Source organism: Electrophorus electricus, chromosome 10, assembly GCF_041902795.1.
Source record: "Electrophorus electricus isolate QZ-2024a chromosome 10, ASM4190279v1, whole genome shotgun sequence".
Taxonomy (NCBI): domain Eukaryota; kingdom Metazoa; phylum Chordata; class Actinopteri; order Gymnotiformes; family Gymnotidae; genus Electrophorus; species Electrophorus electricus.
In genome coordinates this window covers 19,684,130-19,699,703 of record NC_137506.1, presented here as the reverse complement: position 1 = coordinate 19,699,703, position 15,574 = coordinate 19,684,130, and the positions used below count along the sequence as shown (strand labels likewise).

At 42.2% G+C, this 15,574-nt stretch overlaps 1 protein-coding gene across 2 annotated transcripts in view; it reads right to left on the bottom strand.

Annotated features, from left to right (window-relative positions):
- pxdn (peroxidasin) overlaps window positions 1–15,574 on the bottom strand; it is a 39,583-nt gene that overhangs the window by 12,808 nt on the left and 11,201 nt on the right. For both annotated transcript variants that reach the window (XR_004776802.2, XM_027015356.3), the window contains exons 2-12: window positions 12,718–12,789; window positions 11,766–11,837; window positions 8,898–8,969; window positions 7,611–7,682; window positions 5,926–5,997; window positions 5,161–5,330; window positions 3,307–3,424; window positions 3,006–3,175; window positions 2,306–2,578; window positions 1,749–1,865; window positions 1,379–1,537 (exon numbers count right to left, since the gene is read on the bottom strand). Coding sequence is in view for 1 of the 2 variants with exons in the window: in XM_027015356.3 (XP_026871157.3) it covers window positions 1,379–1,537; window positions 1,749–1,865; window positions 2,306–2,578; window positions 3,006–3,175; window positions 3,307–3,424; window positions 5,161–5,330; window positions 5,926–5,997; window positions 7,611–7,682; window positions 8,898–8,969; window positions 11,766–11,837; window positions 12,718–12,789 (1,367 nt within the window). In the remaining variant the exon portion in view is untranslated. The remainder of the gene's footprint in view (window positions 1–1,378; window positions 1,538–1,748; window positions 1,866–2,305; window positions 2,579–3,005; window positions 3,176–3,306; window positions 3,425–5,160; window positions 5,331–5,925; window positions 5,998–7,610; window positions 7,683–8,897; window positions 8,970–11,765; window positions 11,838–12,717; window positions 12,790–15,574) is intronic.

Here is a 15,574-nt window from a genome sequence, read left to right as displayed (position 1 = left end):
AAATGCATGTAAATGTGAACTCTATCCTTCCCTGGCAATGTATGGACTTCCTGCCTGAATAGTGGAACTCCAAATTGGGCGGTGCTGTCACCCTGGTTTACAAAGCTGGCATTATGCAGCACGCACTTTGGTGTTAGTGTTCCACAACTATTACTACATGGAAAACATCATCTCATGTGGGAATTACAAAGCCACGTGCTTTTCCTGGGCCGCTCTGCAAGCCTGTAATTTCAGTTAAGAGTTGGTTTAAGACACACAGAGTGACTCTGCCACATGTCTGTCATTGAAGCTTTATGAAGGCACTGTTGTTAGAATTGCACTCTCCCAGGGTGTAAGCGACAAATTAGCTGGAGGGGTCGACTCCCTGCCTCCCTTCTCAGCAAGCGCTAAAAGCCCCCTCACTCTCCAGGGCCGAGCCCCAGATGTGGGAGAGTGTGCGCATGGAGCGTTCCTTTCCTCAGTCCGCTCTGTAAATGAAAGCCTGCATTCTGAGGACTGTCTGAAGATTATGGAGGTCATGGGTTCAAGTGGTATTCTATTGATTCTACTCTTTTCATTTTCTTTCTCTTTTTTAAACTTCTAGGCCCTTAGCATGCTTACGTGGGGCCTGTCCAGAAGCTTGGACATGTTTTAAGTTAACTTTGCCCAATGCAGTGCTGCAAAGCACAGCTACATGCCTTATCAGTTCTAATCAGATGTGTGAGAAACCAGTAACGGTTTGGGATCGGCAATTAGGTAGCAGTTTTAGGTCAATCTCATGCATTTCCCAAAGATCTATTTTATAATTTTCCATAAACATTGAAGCTGTTCTTTCCTCTCAAGCATGTGAGAAACCTTCACTTCTGGATGTGAAACTATGGAACTTTAATCTATGAATCCGCATGAGTGATGATGACTGGATAGAAAGAAGAGGGTGTGACTGACACATCTCAACACAGTCTTGGCAAAAAAGATCTAAGAATTAGACCTCAAGTGCTCTTCTTGTTTCTGAAGCCTAAAAGGCACATTAGCACGGATGACTCCTGCATTTCTCTATTCAGTTAATATACTTGGTCTTAAAAAAATAGGAACGTAAGTATTAGGATATGGAAAAGAGTATAAAATACAGCTTCTGAAGCTGGATGGGATTTCTCTGAGGAAAGGAAGATAATTTCTACTAACTAACCTTTGTCTGTTTTCATATAAAACTATTGCTGGTGAGTGTACCCACCATCAGGTTTTCAGAACTGTTAAAAACAGGATTCCCTGTTTTTGAAACACAGCTGGAAGACCATAACCCATGGTGTTTGCTTTTGTTCATGTAAATATTAGTAAGTATAGCGAAGCTTCCGACCAAGTGAACTGATCAAGCCCTGCTGGATTTAAGGTGGAATCCTACCTCTCTGCTGGATGTTGAGCTGCACGGCAGCTCTCACTGAGCCCACAGGACTGACAGCCTGGCACTCGTACTGGCCCTGGTCGTGAGGGGCCACGTGGGAAATGCGCAGGGTGCCAGAGGACAGGACAGTGTGGCGTCTGTCGGCTGGCAGAGGGCTGCCTACGAGGGAGGGAGAAAGGCTTTGGGTCAGGTTGGCCTCAAAGAGCCGTGCTCGCTGTCTATGAGTGGGAAGTCTGGGGAACCGCCATCTTTAAGCTTAAAGACAATATTAAAATCAAATATGCATCTTTCAGTTTAGTATTAAGTATCCCTAACTGCTTAAGAGAAGACTCCTTTTAAAGTGTGAAAGAGGCCAGCTAAGCGATCTCACCTCCGCGCGTCCAGGCTATGACAGGCTGGGGGTAGCCTGTGGCCTCACACGGGAAATCCACGGTATGGCCATCCAGAACATCCTGGTCCTGAGGGGTCACTGTGAACTGAGGAACAGCTGGGGGTGGGGGCAAATGCACACATACAGGTGCCATTGATTCAGAGTTAGACTAAGGCAGCATTAGTTTTAGAAGTGAGAGAGTAAACAGAAGTGAACCTTGGCTGTTCTCTTTTTGTTTCTTTTATCTTGCTGGCATATATGTTCCCACTGATGCACAGCACTTCAGAGAAACTTTAACAAAAATAACATATTACAAAAAATCTTTGTTAATTACTACATACTACTAACACCAATACTATCCTTTCTTGATGAAATGAATGCAAATTGCATTGAAAACCAGCTTCCAAACAGAATATTATTTCTGTGAAAAAAACAAAGAAAGAAAGAAAAAAAAACCCAAACAAACAAATAAAATTCATTAATTAAGCAAAAAAGCTTGCTTGTTTTTGTTCTTTTTAAACAGGGGCTCTGTTTCAAGGAGCCTGTGAAGCTCTTACCCTGCACTATGATGTAGGCGGTTGCGTGAATAGTGTCCACGTTGTTGCTGGCAAAGCAGGTGTACTGGCCGGCGTCACCCTGTTGGACGTGCTGGATGTAGAGACCGCCTAAGGGTGTGATTGTGATGCGGGCGTCGGTGGGCAGGGCCCCTCGCTCACCCCTGGTCCAGGTGATGCGGGGCTGAGGCTGGCCTACCGCACTGCACTCCAGGGTCACGCTCTCGCCCACCAGCACCTCCGTGTTCTGAGGCTGGATGATGAAGCTGGGACGAGCTGCACAGGAGATGAATGGCACCTCTGTTGATTCTGCCACTGAGGTTCGAACTGCAGCTGAACACTGAAAACTGAACTTTTGAACAGTGCCGCTCTTTCAGACACACACTCTGCATTGCAGTACACTGCAGTTACTCCATGGAATCTTCAAATATTTGAAGAACAAGTTTAGATTACGATCTCTATAAGACGGGTGTGGATTTAGGGGTGTCCAGAGAGCAAGAGAGAGCAAGAGTTAGAGAGATGAAGTTAAGAGTGACAGTAAGAAAGAGAGAGAGCGAGAAAGAGAGATCAGGAGCAAGAGACGAAGTTAGAGAGACAGAAAGAGTGTGTGTGTGTGTGTGTGTGTGTGTATCAAAGAGCCCTCCACTTCATGTTTTAACACTTAGCAGCTGGGGTGCGGTCTGTGATCGGGAGCAGGTCTCACATGGGGTGCCGAAGTAGCGCAAGGTAACCTGTCCGGTCTTCACCTCGCCGGCGACATTTTTGGCCATGCACTGGTACACGCCCTGGTCGGTCTCCCTTGTGTCCTGAATCATCAGGGTGCCGTCCTCCAGCAGATTCAGGCGCGCATCGTCGTGCATGTTCAGTGCATTGCTGGGAAAACAGGAGGTGTGAGTGCCTTCATCTAGTGAAATGGGGGAACATGGCCCTACCTGGCCCCTCCCCCCTTTTTATTTATTTAAAAAAATAAACTATTTTTTTGTTGAAGGAAAAGTTGCTCTCACTTGTTCCTCAGCCAAATGATCTGGGGCTTGGGGTTGCCCTCCGCCCTGCATGTGAAGTAAACCGTGTTCCCAGAGGTCACGTCCACATCCTGCGGCTCGGACGTAATCCGGGGCATCTCTAAAAGCAGCCGAGCGTGCAGGTTGTCCGGGGGGGGTGGGGGGTGGGGGAGGGGGGGTGTCCGGTCAGAACCATGAGTGAAGAATATGGAGAGGAGTGGTGCCGAGAAAAAATATGGGAAAAGAAGGAACATTTAGGTGGCCTGGGTGTGCTGTGTAGAAGGCTGGCTGGTAGGTGATGTGTGCACCAGAGGGACAGAACTCCCCTCTCTGCTGTAGGGATCCCCATTCTGGCAGAATGGACCATAATGTGTCGGCACAACACCAGACAAATGATGACTGTGGACATGCTGACAGGCCCTGTATTCCAAGTGCTGGCGTTTTTCTCATCTTTACCCACTTCTAAGGCCATCACATTCATTACAGCATGTCTGAAAGAAGCCAAAACAACTGTTTATCTTGCAACTGTTTATTATCTGCTTCAGAAGACCAAGGCTTCTGTTCATATTAGACTGTCTACAAAGGAAATAGAGGGCTGTGGTGGTTTCTTATTACAAATAATATCTATAACACCAAATGACATGTGTTATTTAACTGAACCCCTTCCAGTTCCTTGTCTGGAAATTCTGAGAAGTGAGCGAGGGAGAGTGATTCAATTCCCAGGTTTACAAAATGTTCAAGAATGACATATTTTGTAATCTCTTTCTCATTCTCCCCCTCATACATGCATATGCATTCAATATTCCATCTGACTGACCCATCCCACTTCTGCCATCCTTAAATGCCACACATGTGGGCTCCAGGATCACAAGGTAGGTGCCTCCTTTCAGCAGTATGGGACCTCAACTCAGCCCAGCCCCCGAGCCCTGTAGCAGCACGAATGGGTGTCTCTGTCAGCCATGCTCCAAGTACCGGCCGCGCATGCTGGCAGCTGCGGTGACAGTATTGCACTGAGCCCCGCTGCGTTCTCACAGCTGCCGCAGCTCACTCTGTTTTGTTCCTGTGTGTGTATTTGGAGGAAGGCCAGTGGGAGACATTCCACCATGGAAACATTAGGGGACAGATTACATAGACAAGCACAGGCAAGCCTGCTACAAAGGTTTGTGGCTCCCTTAAAGCATATACATACTGGGTGTTTCTGAATACGATTCAGGTGTGTTTAACTACTTGTAAGTCGCATGAAAGCTTTAGAGCTTTTGGTCAGAGAAATAAGAAAAGTATTCACTTTGCTTCCTTGGTGCAGGAAATATCTTGGCGCGCTGATCGCTACCTGATATGATTTAGCTCGACGTCTGGCCCGCTTTGCTGTGGAAAAGCCCAGCGTCCATAGAAGGCTCTGTAGACTTGACCCTCATTTGCCTAACAGATGTCTGAGACCCGGGGAGTTGCATTTCTCCCACTACTTGCTTCAGGAGCAGCTGATGAGTAGGAGGCCGAACACACCAGCCGTGCATCCGGAAACTTGCTTCTCCAACCCCCACTAAACCACAACAGCATCTGTTGCACTGCAACACAACTAGAACACTTCAAGATCTTCTGAATAACACGTGTGATGAAGGAGTTCTTCAGTCCACATATTTGTATTTGTCAGAAGCAAATTTTTGGTGAAGTAGCTGTCACTGGAGACATTTCACCAGACGTTTCTGTCATTTGCTTGCATATGTCATTTGCTTGCAAATAGAAGGACACACTGTAGAACAGTGCTAATACTAATACACTACAGTCCTAATCCTATATTGTGGAAGAGTGCTATTGCTCTTCTCAGACAGGTGTGTGCACATGTGTAAAGGGCCTTACCACAGTTGAGCTCCTGGGCGGTGAGCGTGGCGACTGAGCGGCCCTGCAGGCGCTGAGGGTGTTCACAGGTGGCAGCGGCCTGGGCATTGCCTGACTCAGCATACTGCTTCAGTAGGTCTGCCAGCCACAGCAACTCGCAGTCACAGTTCAGTGGGTTGGAGTCTAGACGTCTGCGCGGAGCCACACGTGTGTGTGCACGCAGGCACACGCACGCATGCACACACGCACGCACACACACGCATGGAAACACATGGAAACAAACTTCATTAATGTTCCTGTCAACAAGGTTAACAGTAACCGGGTCAAGTCAGGACTTGTCCATGTTTTAGTGATTTAATTTTGCTGAGCTACTATTAAAACTGATTTATTACAAAAAAAACTGCGTCTGGAAATCAGTAAAACACTAATACAATCCATCAAAAAAAAGTAAAACATTTTCCCTAGATAAGGTGAATTTGTCCTGGACAGCCTGGAATTAAATCCTTAAACTTTTGGTGCTAAATACTTCTAACAGCCGTTAATTCTGCTTAATAACTTCAATTCTTTACTGTAAACTTATGAGAATGACTTTGCCTCAACATGAGATAGGTAGATTATGTCCACTTCTTTGGGATATAAAGGCTTGGTCTCTCTGCGACTTTTAATCAGTGAGTTTATGCCCAAGCCTAGCACGTAATCTAAGAGAATGCCCTGAGCACCGTGTGATCTTCCTCTCATGCTTGTCGGATTTGCGGCCAAATGGTAATTTCAGCTCTAAGCACTCACAGTCTCTTCATGGACTGCAGATGCAAGAAGGTCCCCAGCACCAGGTGTGTTATTCTATTGTTGTGCAAAAACCTGCAAAGGAAAGGCATTATATCAGATTAATACACAATGGGCTGTAGAAAACAAAAGTCAGCCTTATGTGCAAATTTAAGTTTATTCTCTGTCTGGTAGTTGATACAGTGGACACATTCTTCCCAGAGTGTGGGAATGTTTTCACACAATAACTTTAAGGTATAAAAAATTGATTTCTTGTGACTAACATTTCTGGAAGCTCTTCTACATCAGAAATATGAGATCTCTTTCACAACAGCAGATCTTTCACATTCACAGTGGAGGTCAATTTATATCGGACATCAGCTAGTGGATGTCAATTCATAGTGGACCTCAGTGTTAGTGGATGTCAGTGAACTTCCTCTGAGGTTGGACAGTGGTCTGATCTCAGCTGGGATGACCATATGCTCTCTGGAGAGCATGTTCTCTAAGACACTTTTTTTTACACAGGAAAAAATATGGGTTCTTTACCAAAGTCTCTGTGGCAAACCCTGTGACTCTTTACCAAACTTGTTCTGGAAACCTATACATCATCTATCAGCAGTTATTAGACATCACAGATGTCCAACAGCACCATCTTCCATTAAGCCCTGGTTGAGACAAGCCACTTCCTGTTTTTCAGCTGGCCAGGCTCCTTTGCACATGCTAAGCCACTGCACCAAAACAGTTCCATTCTAACCCTTGTCTCAAAAGTCCCTATGTTGAGTTTTCTGTTCAGGCATTTTTCAGAAGCGCTTCCTGCAGCTGGTGGTCTGTGAGGCTGCCTTCCCTTTGTGCTAACCCAGGTGACTCCCCCATCCTGCTCCCTGAGGGGCTCCAGATTCCACAACACTGCTCGTAAACAAGAGATAATGGATAAGAAAATAAAAGGAATTCAAATCAGAGACCAAACTGAATACACCTGGTCTGGAGCCCAAGAGCAACAAGGAGAAAAAAGGATTCCTTTCCTAACATCTGCATTGTTCGCTGTAAAGTGTTAGCAGCTCTGACTCATGTATAATTTTGGACATCCCAAGCTTAAGCTCCAGTTGCGCTTTCATCCAGAGTCCAGAAGATAGCAGGTGATTCATGAGACACAGACAGCCTATCTTTTGTGTACTAGAAGCTGGTGTACAAAGGTTGCCATGTATTCCTTAGATGTAAGACACAAAGGCATGATGCAGAGAAGGAGAGTTTTGAGAAAATGACACAGAGCCAACTGGCTGCTTTCAGGGCTGCAGCCATCTCCATGGCACCACATGAGGCTGGCTCAAATTAATCATCACGAACATGCGGGATAAAAAAATCACAGCTTTTGAAACTGAGCAGTCACGTGGGACTTATTTAAGAGCCACTGATGTTCCAGGAATCAGAGAACAAATAAAAGGGTGCAGTCCCATAAAAAAAATTACAAGACTTCAGTGTCATGATGGAGACATTTCAAGCTTTTTTGGGATATACCCCCACCCTTCAAACAAGCACGATTGCCATTATTCTCTTGAATGGGCTACATAGTTTTAGCTCACACTTGTGCTCATACTGTTAGCTCATATTGTTGTTTTGATCTTCATTTCTGAGGCTCTTTAGCTTTTTGAAAAAAAGCCATTGTGAATGAACGGGAAACATCAGAGAGTTCATATCCGGGAAGGACTTACAGTCGCTCAAGCTTAGGCAAATGAGAGAAGGACTCAGCCTCCAATACTTCAATGTTGTTGAAATGGAGATATCTGCAAGACAAAACACAGCCAGCATAAGTGCTCTGCAAAATGTGAGCTAGGCTACTTCTACTGATTTTTAAAACATTTTTTTAAGCATGTGTTTTATATCAGGTGCTGACATACAGAAAACATAGATTTCTGAAATGCTGAAAAACACTTGTCCCCACATGAGAACATGCGCAGTTAAGTCTCCTAATCCTGATTTGACGCTCTTTAGGACATGTCGGCCCATGGGGGCTAACTAAGGACAACCATGTAGAGTTCAGTCAAGTGCACTTAGTGAAACAACCGTTGCACATGCCCATGAGGGACAGCAATTTCCCAATATATACATAATGGGTCAAATCACCAGGAGAAATCAAATGAAAAGTCAAAAGTGTGAGCTTGCCAGATTTTTTATCTAGATCGCTTATTCCAAGTCAGTCTGCAAGTTAAATTAGTTGGTTTAATAAATGGTTTTGGTGGTAATTGTTAATTCATGCTACATACCCTGCTTGTGGCTGCACCACTTTCAGCTAAAAGGAACGGAAAAAAAAAAACCTCAATAGACTGACCGCATTTTATAAGTGGCCTGCTTTGCTATTATCTATCAAACTACACTCAGCCTACAATGGACTAAAGAGGTATGCGCTGCATGTTTCAGATGTGGTGACACGTGCGCCTTGACCATACTCTGTCCTGAACACAACAGAACATGTGTGCCTTCACCATAGTCTGTCCTGAAAATGAGAGCAGGGCTTCAGTCTTCCTGTGGCAACTCTTGGCCATTAAACAGAAAAAAGCAGCTCCCTCTTGGTCCACATGGATATTCATGAATAATTTCAATAACATTATAATCGTGGTCTTTAAATACACTGAAAAACTATGTAAATGCTGGGCAATTAGCATGTTATCTCTCTTTGGTTCGATTCATTTATGAGAAAAAGTTTGAGAAACTTTGGAGTTACTTGGAATTCTGCATTAAATCACTTACAAAAATAAAATGTGGGCCAATCATCTACCAAGTTCCAATAATAGACAAATACAATCTGCTTAAACCAACACAGATTGTGCTGCTTGTCAATGCTGAACATATGTGCACATCAGGCTGGGAAAAGGTAAACTCTTATATTTAGAAAGTGATGGAACCTCCTTTAGCAGCAATAATCTCTATGAAAGAAGGAGTCAAATGTCCTAAGGTTGAGATATCAGGGCATGAAAAGTAAGGAGGGAGAGACCACTTACAGCTGTTCCAGGGAGACCAGCCCCTTAAACGCCTGTCGGTCTATCGCCTGAATTTCATTCTTGTAGAGATATCTGGAGAGGAAATAACCAGGTACATTAAAACACTATTTCACACAATCTAGTTTTCAAAAACAAATTGAAAAAAAAAATTCAAAATAATCTGCACTTTTTTATTATTAATAAAAATGGCTATAGTTGTACCTACTAAGAAGCTGCACAATGTCTGATAGTCCAGAAATTAGACCTTGAGAAATTAAGCAAATGTAGTATGATTGAAGTGTGTTGTATTTTCTGCTCAGAATATGTATTTTGTCAGAAATTACATAAAACATATGTATATTGCATTTAGGCATAGTCCTATCAGCTGGTAAAAGCATTTGACTAACAAGAGTATACATTGCAGTTTTTGTTTTTAGTATTTGTGTACTTGAGTTGCACAGCAAATATTAATAATATATTTCTAAGGTATCAGTCTCAGTTCATAAATACCTAGGCATTGAGAACATGACATGTTGTCATGTCATCAACAAGCACAAGAGGATACTGCAGTGGAAACCAGAGTAAACATCTCGTGTCTAGCACCTGTCTCTGATTGGACAGGACCTGGAGGTCAGAGGTGGGGTCTGGGACTGGAAGGTTTTGCTTTATCAGTCAGATCGGAATGTACAGTGTAAAAAGTGCATGACTGCACGCACATGAATGCGCCCCACCTAACAGCTCAGTGTGGGGAATGCCAGGATGATCTGTGGAAAACATGAAGTAAGCGCCATGCGTACTCCTTCCAAGGAGTTGTGACTGGGGGGGGGGGGGGTTGCAGGGAATATGGTCAAGGAATCTAAATGCCATGGCAACTTGGATGACTATTTCCCACAGATAACCGCATAAATATAGGCTGTAATACTTGTGAACTGTCTTGAAGTTTTGAGCTTTTGTCACAGTGGTCAAAATGCTCTCAAAAAATTACGCAGAGCAGGTCTGAGACCATGGATCGCTTAATTATCCACATATTATACCCACAACTACACAATTCAGGAACTCTTAAGGTATCTGACTGTCAACACACTTTAAAAGAATTGGACCCATGAAACAATTAATTTGCAGCATGTGTTAATATGATAGTCAATAGAAAGGAAACAACAACAATGAAACTTTCAAATTTAAACACATCGGTTGGAAACTATATCCATGAAAAACAATATGTCAGAAATTAGAAATGGAAGAAAACTGTAAAGTTTAATACAGGCCAATACCATGCAAACCCCCCCCCCCCAAAAAAAACAGTCTTGATTTCCAGGTTCCTTGATTGACAGGCATGCCATAATGGCACCAACCCTGCACTTTGGGTGAGTATCAGACAAATTCTTCTCTGCTTAGTTCCAGAGTATACCACTGCAGGTCCAAAGGCCTCAGATACAGCCAGCTGAGGAGGCGTGTATTTCACCCTGCCCAGCAGCAACCATGGCCTTGTGGGAACGCTGGTCCACACAGCTGAAGCTCGGTACTGGCATACAGACAAGATGATGAGAAATATTCTAAACAATGTAAAGTGGAATCTAATGGCTGCTTTGAACTGGATGAGCTGAATGTAGCAAATGGTAGTGGAGATGGGGACAACTTTTTTGTCATACTAGATGACTTCGAGGGTGAGCTACAAGCACCCTTGAAATGATGGAGCTGGCTTTAGATTTTCTAGTCGCTGGTAACATTTCTTTATTTTTAAAAGTAATATACCTTCTGGAACATCTACTACATGTACTGGTCAAAATGCACATGACACAGGAGTGACCCAAGAGGAAATTGTCATGCTTTACTTTAAAAGTTGCATGCTTAATGAAACTCAGTCGTAACAGGTTTAATCACCACTACAATTACAGGACCCTTCCAGGCAGACAGAGAACCCACCAAGTCACTCTTAGGACTGTCCTGGGAATGACACCTAGGTGAAATGTTCACATTCTTTAATCTGAGAGATCATCACTCTGTCTGTGCTAGCTGAGCTCCTTGGCTATTTTCAGAAGCTTATATTGCGTCACCTTGATGATACGATAATACTGTTTTTGGTCCTGGTAGGTTTTGGTACAATTTAAAGAACCACTGTCTCTGAACACTCCAGATTCTAAATTTTTATCTTCATGAATCTAGTCTTTAGGGACACTCTGATGCTGACAGGAAATATTATGAGTAAAAGTACACAAAACCAAACCAAAAGACTTGTTTTTAAATGTTTTTTTTTTTTTTTTTTTTTTTTGCAAAAAGTATATATAAAACAACATAATGGATGTCTAAATACTTAAAAACTGCACATTCACAGATTAGTGAACTGGCGCTGGCTTCAGAACATCTAAATGATGCTGGAAGGGGTTACATGGGGTGAAGCCAGTGATAAAGAAGCCAGGGTGGACTAAGCAGATGTTTTAGACAAACTCACTTTATGTAAACGTAAACACAGACAGCACAGCTGAGGCCTGCGGTCACTTAATGTATCTTTGACTAACAAAGGCATGAACTGTGTGGGGGCTTGTTATTCCATCTGCTTCTTTTCCCTCCCATGCCTTCAGGTGACAGCTTTAAGATAGACTCATTCATAGCTCAGCCAATTAATGTCATAATACGTCTAAGATTTTCATCCTGAAAACAATGGTGAATGGTTGAATAAGATTTTAAACATAGAAAGAATGTCTGATAGAATTTAGATTTTTGATAATGGCTACAGTGAGAGAACACAATTAATAGAGAATTCCACTCAAACTGCACTTCACTCTCTTCTGATGTGAAACAGCCACGTGGGACAAGAAAGGCACAGCACAGCTTCTGTCCAAACATCAGACACTTGGGATTTGGTGAGAATGAGTGTGGAAGCAAACTCACAGATATTTCAGGTTTACCAGGTCTTCAAAGGTTCCTCTTGGTATTCTTCTGATGTGGTTATTGTTTAAAAGGCTGCAAGTGAAGGAAAAAATAACAAACAAACATGCAAATAAACAAACAAACAACAAAAGAAAAACAGCATCTTAAGCAATCTAAACACATGATTATACAGTTGCATGACACATCATGACTTCTGTCAAATAGCTCTTCTTGAGCACAGCAAATAGTAACTGGAGCTCTACTTTTTTATTTCTACAAATCAGCAATGTTTGGGAGATCGTCACCTCAAAATCTCACAAACAACAGTGAATGTTCGCTTTTATAAGATTGACAAGGTTTGACACTACCAGTCAAATGTTTGGACACAACTACTCCTTGTTAATTTTTTTGTCTTACTATTTTCTACATTTTAGAAAAGCAACAGTGAATGTATCAAAACAATGAAATAACGTGCTTATGCTGTGATAAACATTGTTATACAAGTAGCCACCCTTTACTTTGATGACAGCTTTGCACACTCTCTGTGTTCTCTTTACTATGTGGTTTCTATATCACATAGAAAATACCAAATGACTCAACAAATTGCACTGCAAATCAAATATTTGTGTGAGCCACTGCAATATTTGACATTTCACTCCTTAAAGTGTTACGCAGAAGAAATGAAGTAGGATACACATACACACACTGCAATCAAAACAGGGTCTGACCTTTTATGCAAAACCTTTACTGAAATACCTGTATTGATGTTTTTGTGCTTTGTGATTAATAAATGTCTTAAAGAGCCAAAAGAAAAAACAAGTGCTGCACCAATTATGAAGCGACATGCACGTGTGGGCTGGAACTGTGTGAGTGGGGAGGAGCACAGGGTACAGGTCAACCTGTGAAACTGTAATGATGCCTCAATGTTTCCAATCAAAAAAGAGGGAGTCTAATCGGCCAGAGAGGTACTCACAGTGTGTTAAGGTTCTTCAGTCGTTTGAAAGAGCCGGGCTGCAAGTCCCTAACTTTGTTAAACCTTAGGTCTCTGTAGAAACAAATAAACAAAAATAAATACATTCAGCAATGATGAATTTCAGGTAATACTAACATTTGGGGGACAATTCCTATTTAATGAAGTATTAAATATCTAAACCATGGGTACTTTATTATATATTCAAACTGGTTTTATTTAAAGCTCCAGTCAGTTATTGCTGCAAACCAGTTTTTAGTGTTAATGAAGTGCGATAGCTAATCTTCCTGTAGTACTAGTGCAAACAAAATGCACATTTACATGATATGTTAGTAAACCCACAGTTAAACCCACTAACCCTGGGAAGTCTACAAGCCGATTGTGTCAATAATCTGATGACCATCTTTCTGGGAAAGGTGTCTGTTTCGTTAGTTAGAAATTCAGCATCAAACCTTTCTGGCATTTATGTTTACAAATGTAGTCAAAATATCATGGAAATGAGAAGAGCATTCACAGAACCCAAACAATCTGCAGTCACAACAAAGACTGGGCTGAAGGTGTGTGAGTCTCCACCGCACATATGCCTGATGTACAACACTAAGCCCATCCTCTGCTGGTTCACAGCTAGTCAGCAGGAATGAGCAGCATGCAACCAGATGGGTAGGACAGGTCACTGGACTGCTGGATCTTTGCCCAACCTGCATCCGCCCATGTTTACAGAAGCTTTCGTATGGCAAGAGCAATGCCTTTATCTACTTGGCACTAAAGGAGTGAAGAAGCTCCTGCTGTTCTTCCTGTGGCCTAACATTAGAAAGAGGGCTGAGAAAAAGAGTGATGATAGCCTCTCCCTCAGACTACCAGAAGGCACAGGCGTACATGTAAAAACCTTCGGCCTAATATTAGAACTACAAGACATTCTTTCCTAGTGGCACCACAACTTGACAAAGTCAGGGGGAAAAAAGGAAAGCACAAAGAACAAAAAGTGCCTGCTTGTCCCACTCTGCTTTCGAGGTGGCCCTGCTGGCCTGCTGGCAGATGCTGGGAACAGCAGGAGAACTGTGTGTGCTGGGGCATGCTCAGACGGGGCTGGCTGGATTCCACGAGCTCCTCCATACTGCTCCGGGCGAGGCCTTCAGCCAAGATCTGATGCACTACACATGGCAACTATTCAGCTCCAGAACAAGACTGCATGGACTTGCCTCAGCACAACTTGCTGTCAACAGCCTTCGATATGAGCTTAACAAATCAGGATGGCAACTGAACACACTGGACCTATTTCATATGTTTTTTTCCCTGGTGGTCATATACATCCCTAGCCCAACCCATGTCACATGACTAATCATTTACTGCTGAGTCACTTTGGCTAACAATGCTGCCTTAGTTGACCCAAACTATTCCCACAATTTGGTATAAGTAAATGAGACATCTAGCATGCATTGAAACAGAACATGCAAAATCTTTATGAAATCCATCTGATAAGAATGTACAATAGTTTTATTCCACTTTCCAGCCCAATACCTGCACATATTAAAACATTTTATAGGAATGTTATGTGTATATTTTTGGGAGAAGATAATTGTACTATATAACTGCACAACATAATTTGATTGTAAAAGTCTCTTGACTTGAAATCAAAATTGTAATATTGTGTGAAATCAAAGTACAATACTAGCTTATTCAGGAAAGTCTACAGTTGACCTTGTAGTGGCTTCTCTGAATAGGAAACCAGGCCTACAATTTAAGGTACAATACACTCAATTTACACAATTCACAAAGCAAAGCAAGAGTGATGGCAAAACTTTAAAAAAACAGAATAAATAAAGAAAACACTGCTAATTAAAGTTGTTACTCTCATGTTACCTTGTGAGAAATAAATCAGAAGTGCTCTGTGTAGCCCCTTATTGTCACTACAGTAAATATTTTCATTAGCTTACACAACATAATAAACAATATTTAATGTTTTATGATTTTAGAATTACAAAGTGGTGAACCAGTTATTGGATTGGCTGTTTCCTTTTATTTCATAGAGCTCTAAATACAAGTATTTAATAACCTTAAGCTTTGTTTACACCATGAATAATGGAGTGAAAGCCTCCCATATAATGACGTGTAATGGGGTGAAAATGGGCTTTGTTGGCACTCCTGAGACATTTGAAATGACTAGTTGCATAAATCACACAAAACACTTTGGAAATATGACCAAATGCCCCACCTATTCTCTTACCTTTTTCTCTCCAGGTTAGAAATGTCAAACTCTGAGGATGGGCAAACTGCCATCTTATAAATATAACCTACAATTAAAGGTATCATTAGGATGAACATAGCTCTGTACCACCTCCAGTGACCTAGCTTCCGAGCTGTCTACAAGCCTTGACCTATACAGGTCACCTTAGTTCATTTCTTGGTGTCCTCTCTTTGCTTATGTTACTAAACACCAGGTTAATGGAACATAAATGGATGCTAGAAGCAAAGTTCAGATTTTCTTGTAGCAATATGATCTAGCAGTAACACACCAATACCCAGGAATCTGAATTCAAACAGGAATCCAGCAGTCTGCACAGACAACTTTCAACACATACAATGTAAGGCTTCATCAGTATTTAATAAATTGGCACATGACTAATAGAAATATCTGGGTAAAACAAAACAAACAAAAAAACCCAGTGTATTATGTCATTATTACAATGAAAAATATGTGTCTCTAAATCTGCTTTTTGTCATCATTGGCCACCCTCCTAGCGTTCCTGTCTCCATGGTTACCCTGTCTTGTGTCTTTTTTTGCTTTACTTCTTTGTTGTGGTTCTGTTCCTTAGTTTTGTTTTATCTGCCCCTTATGATTTGCACTTGTGTCTTTTTTAGT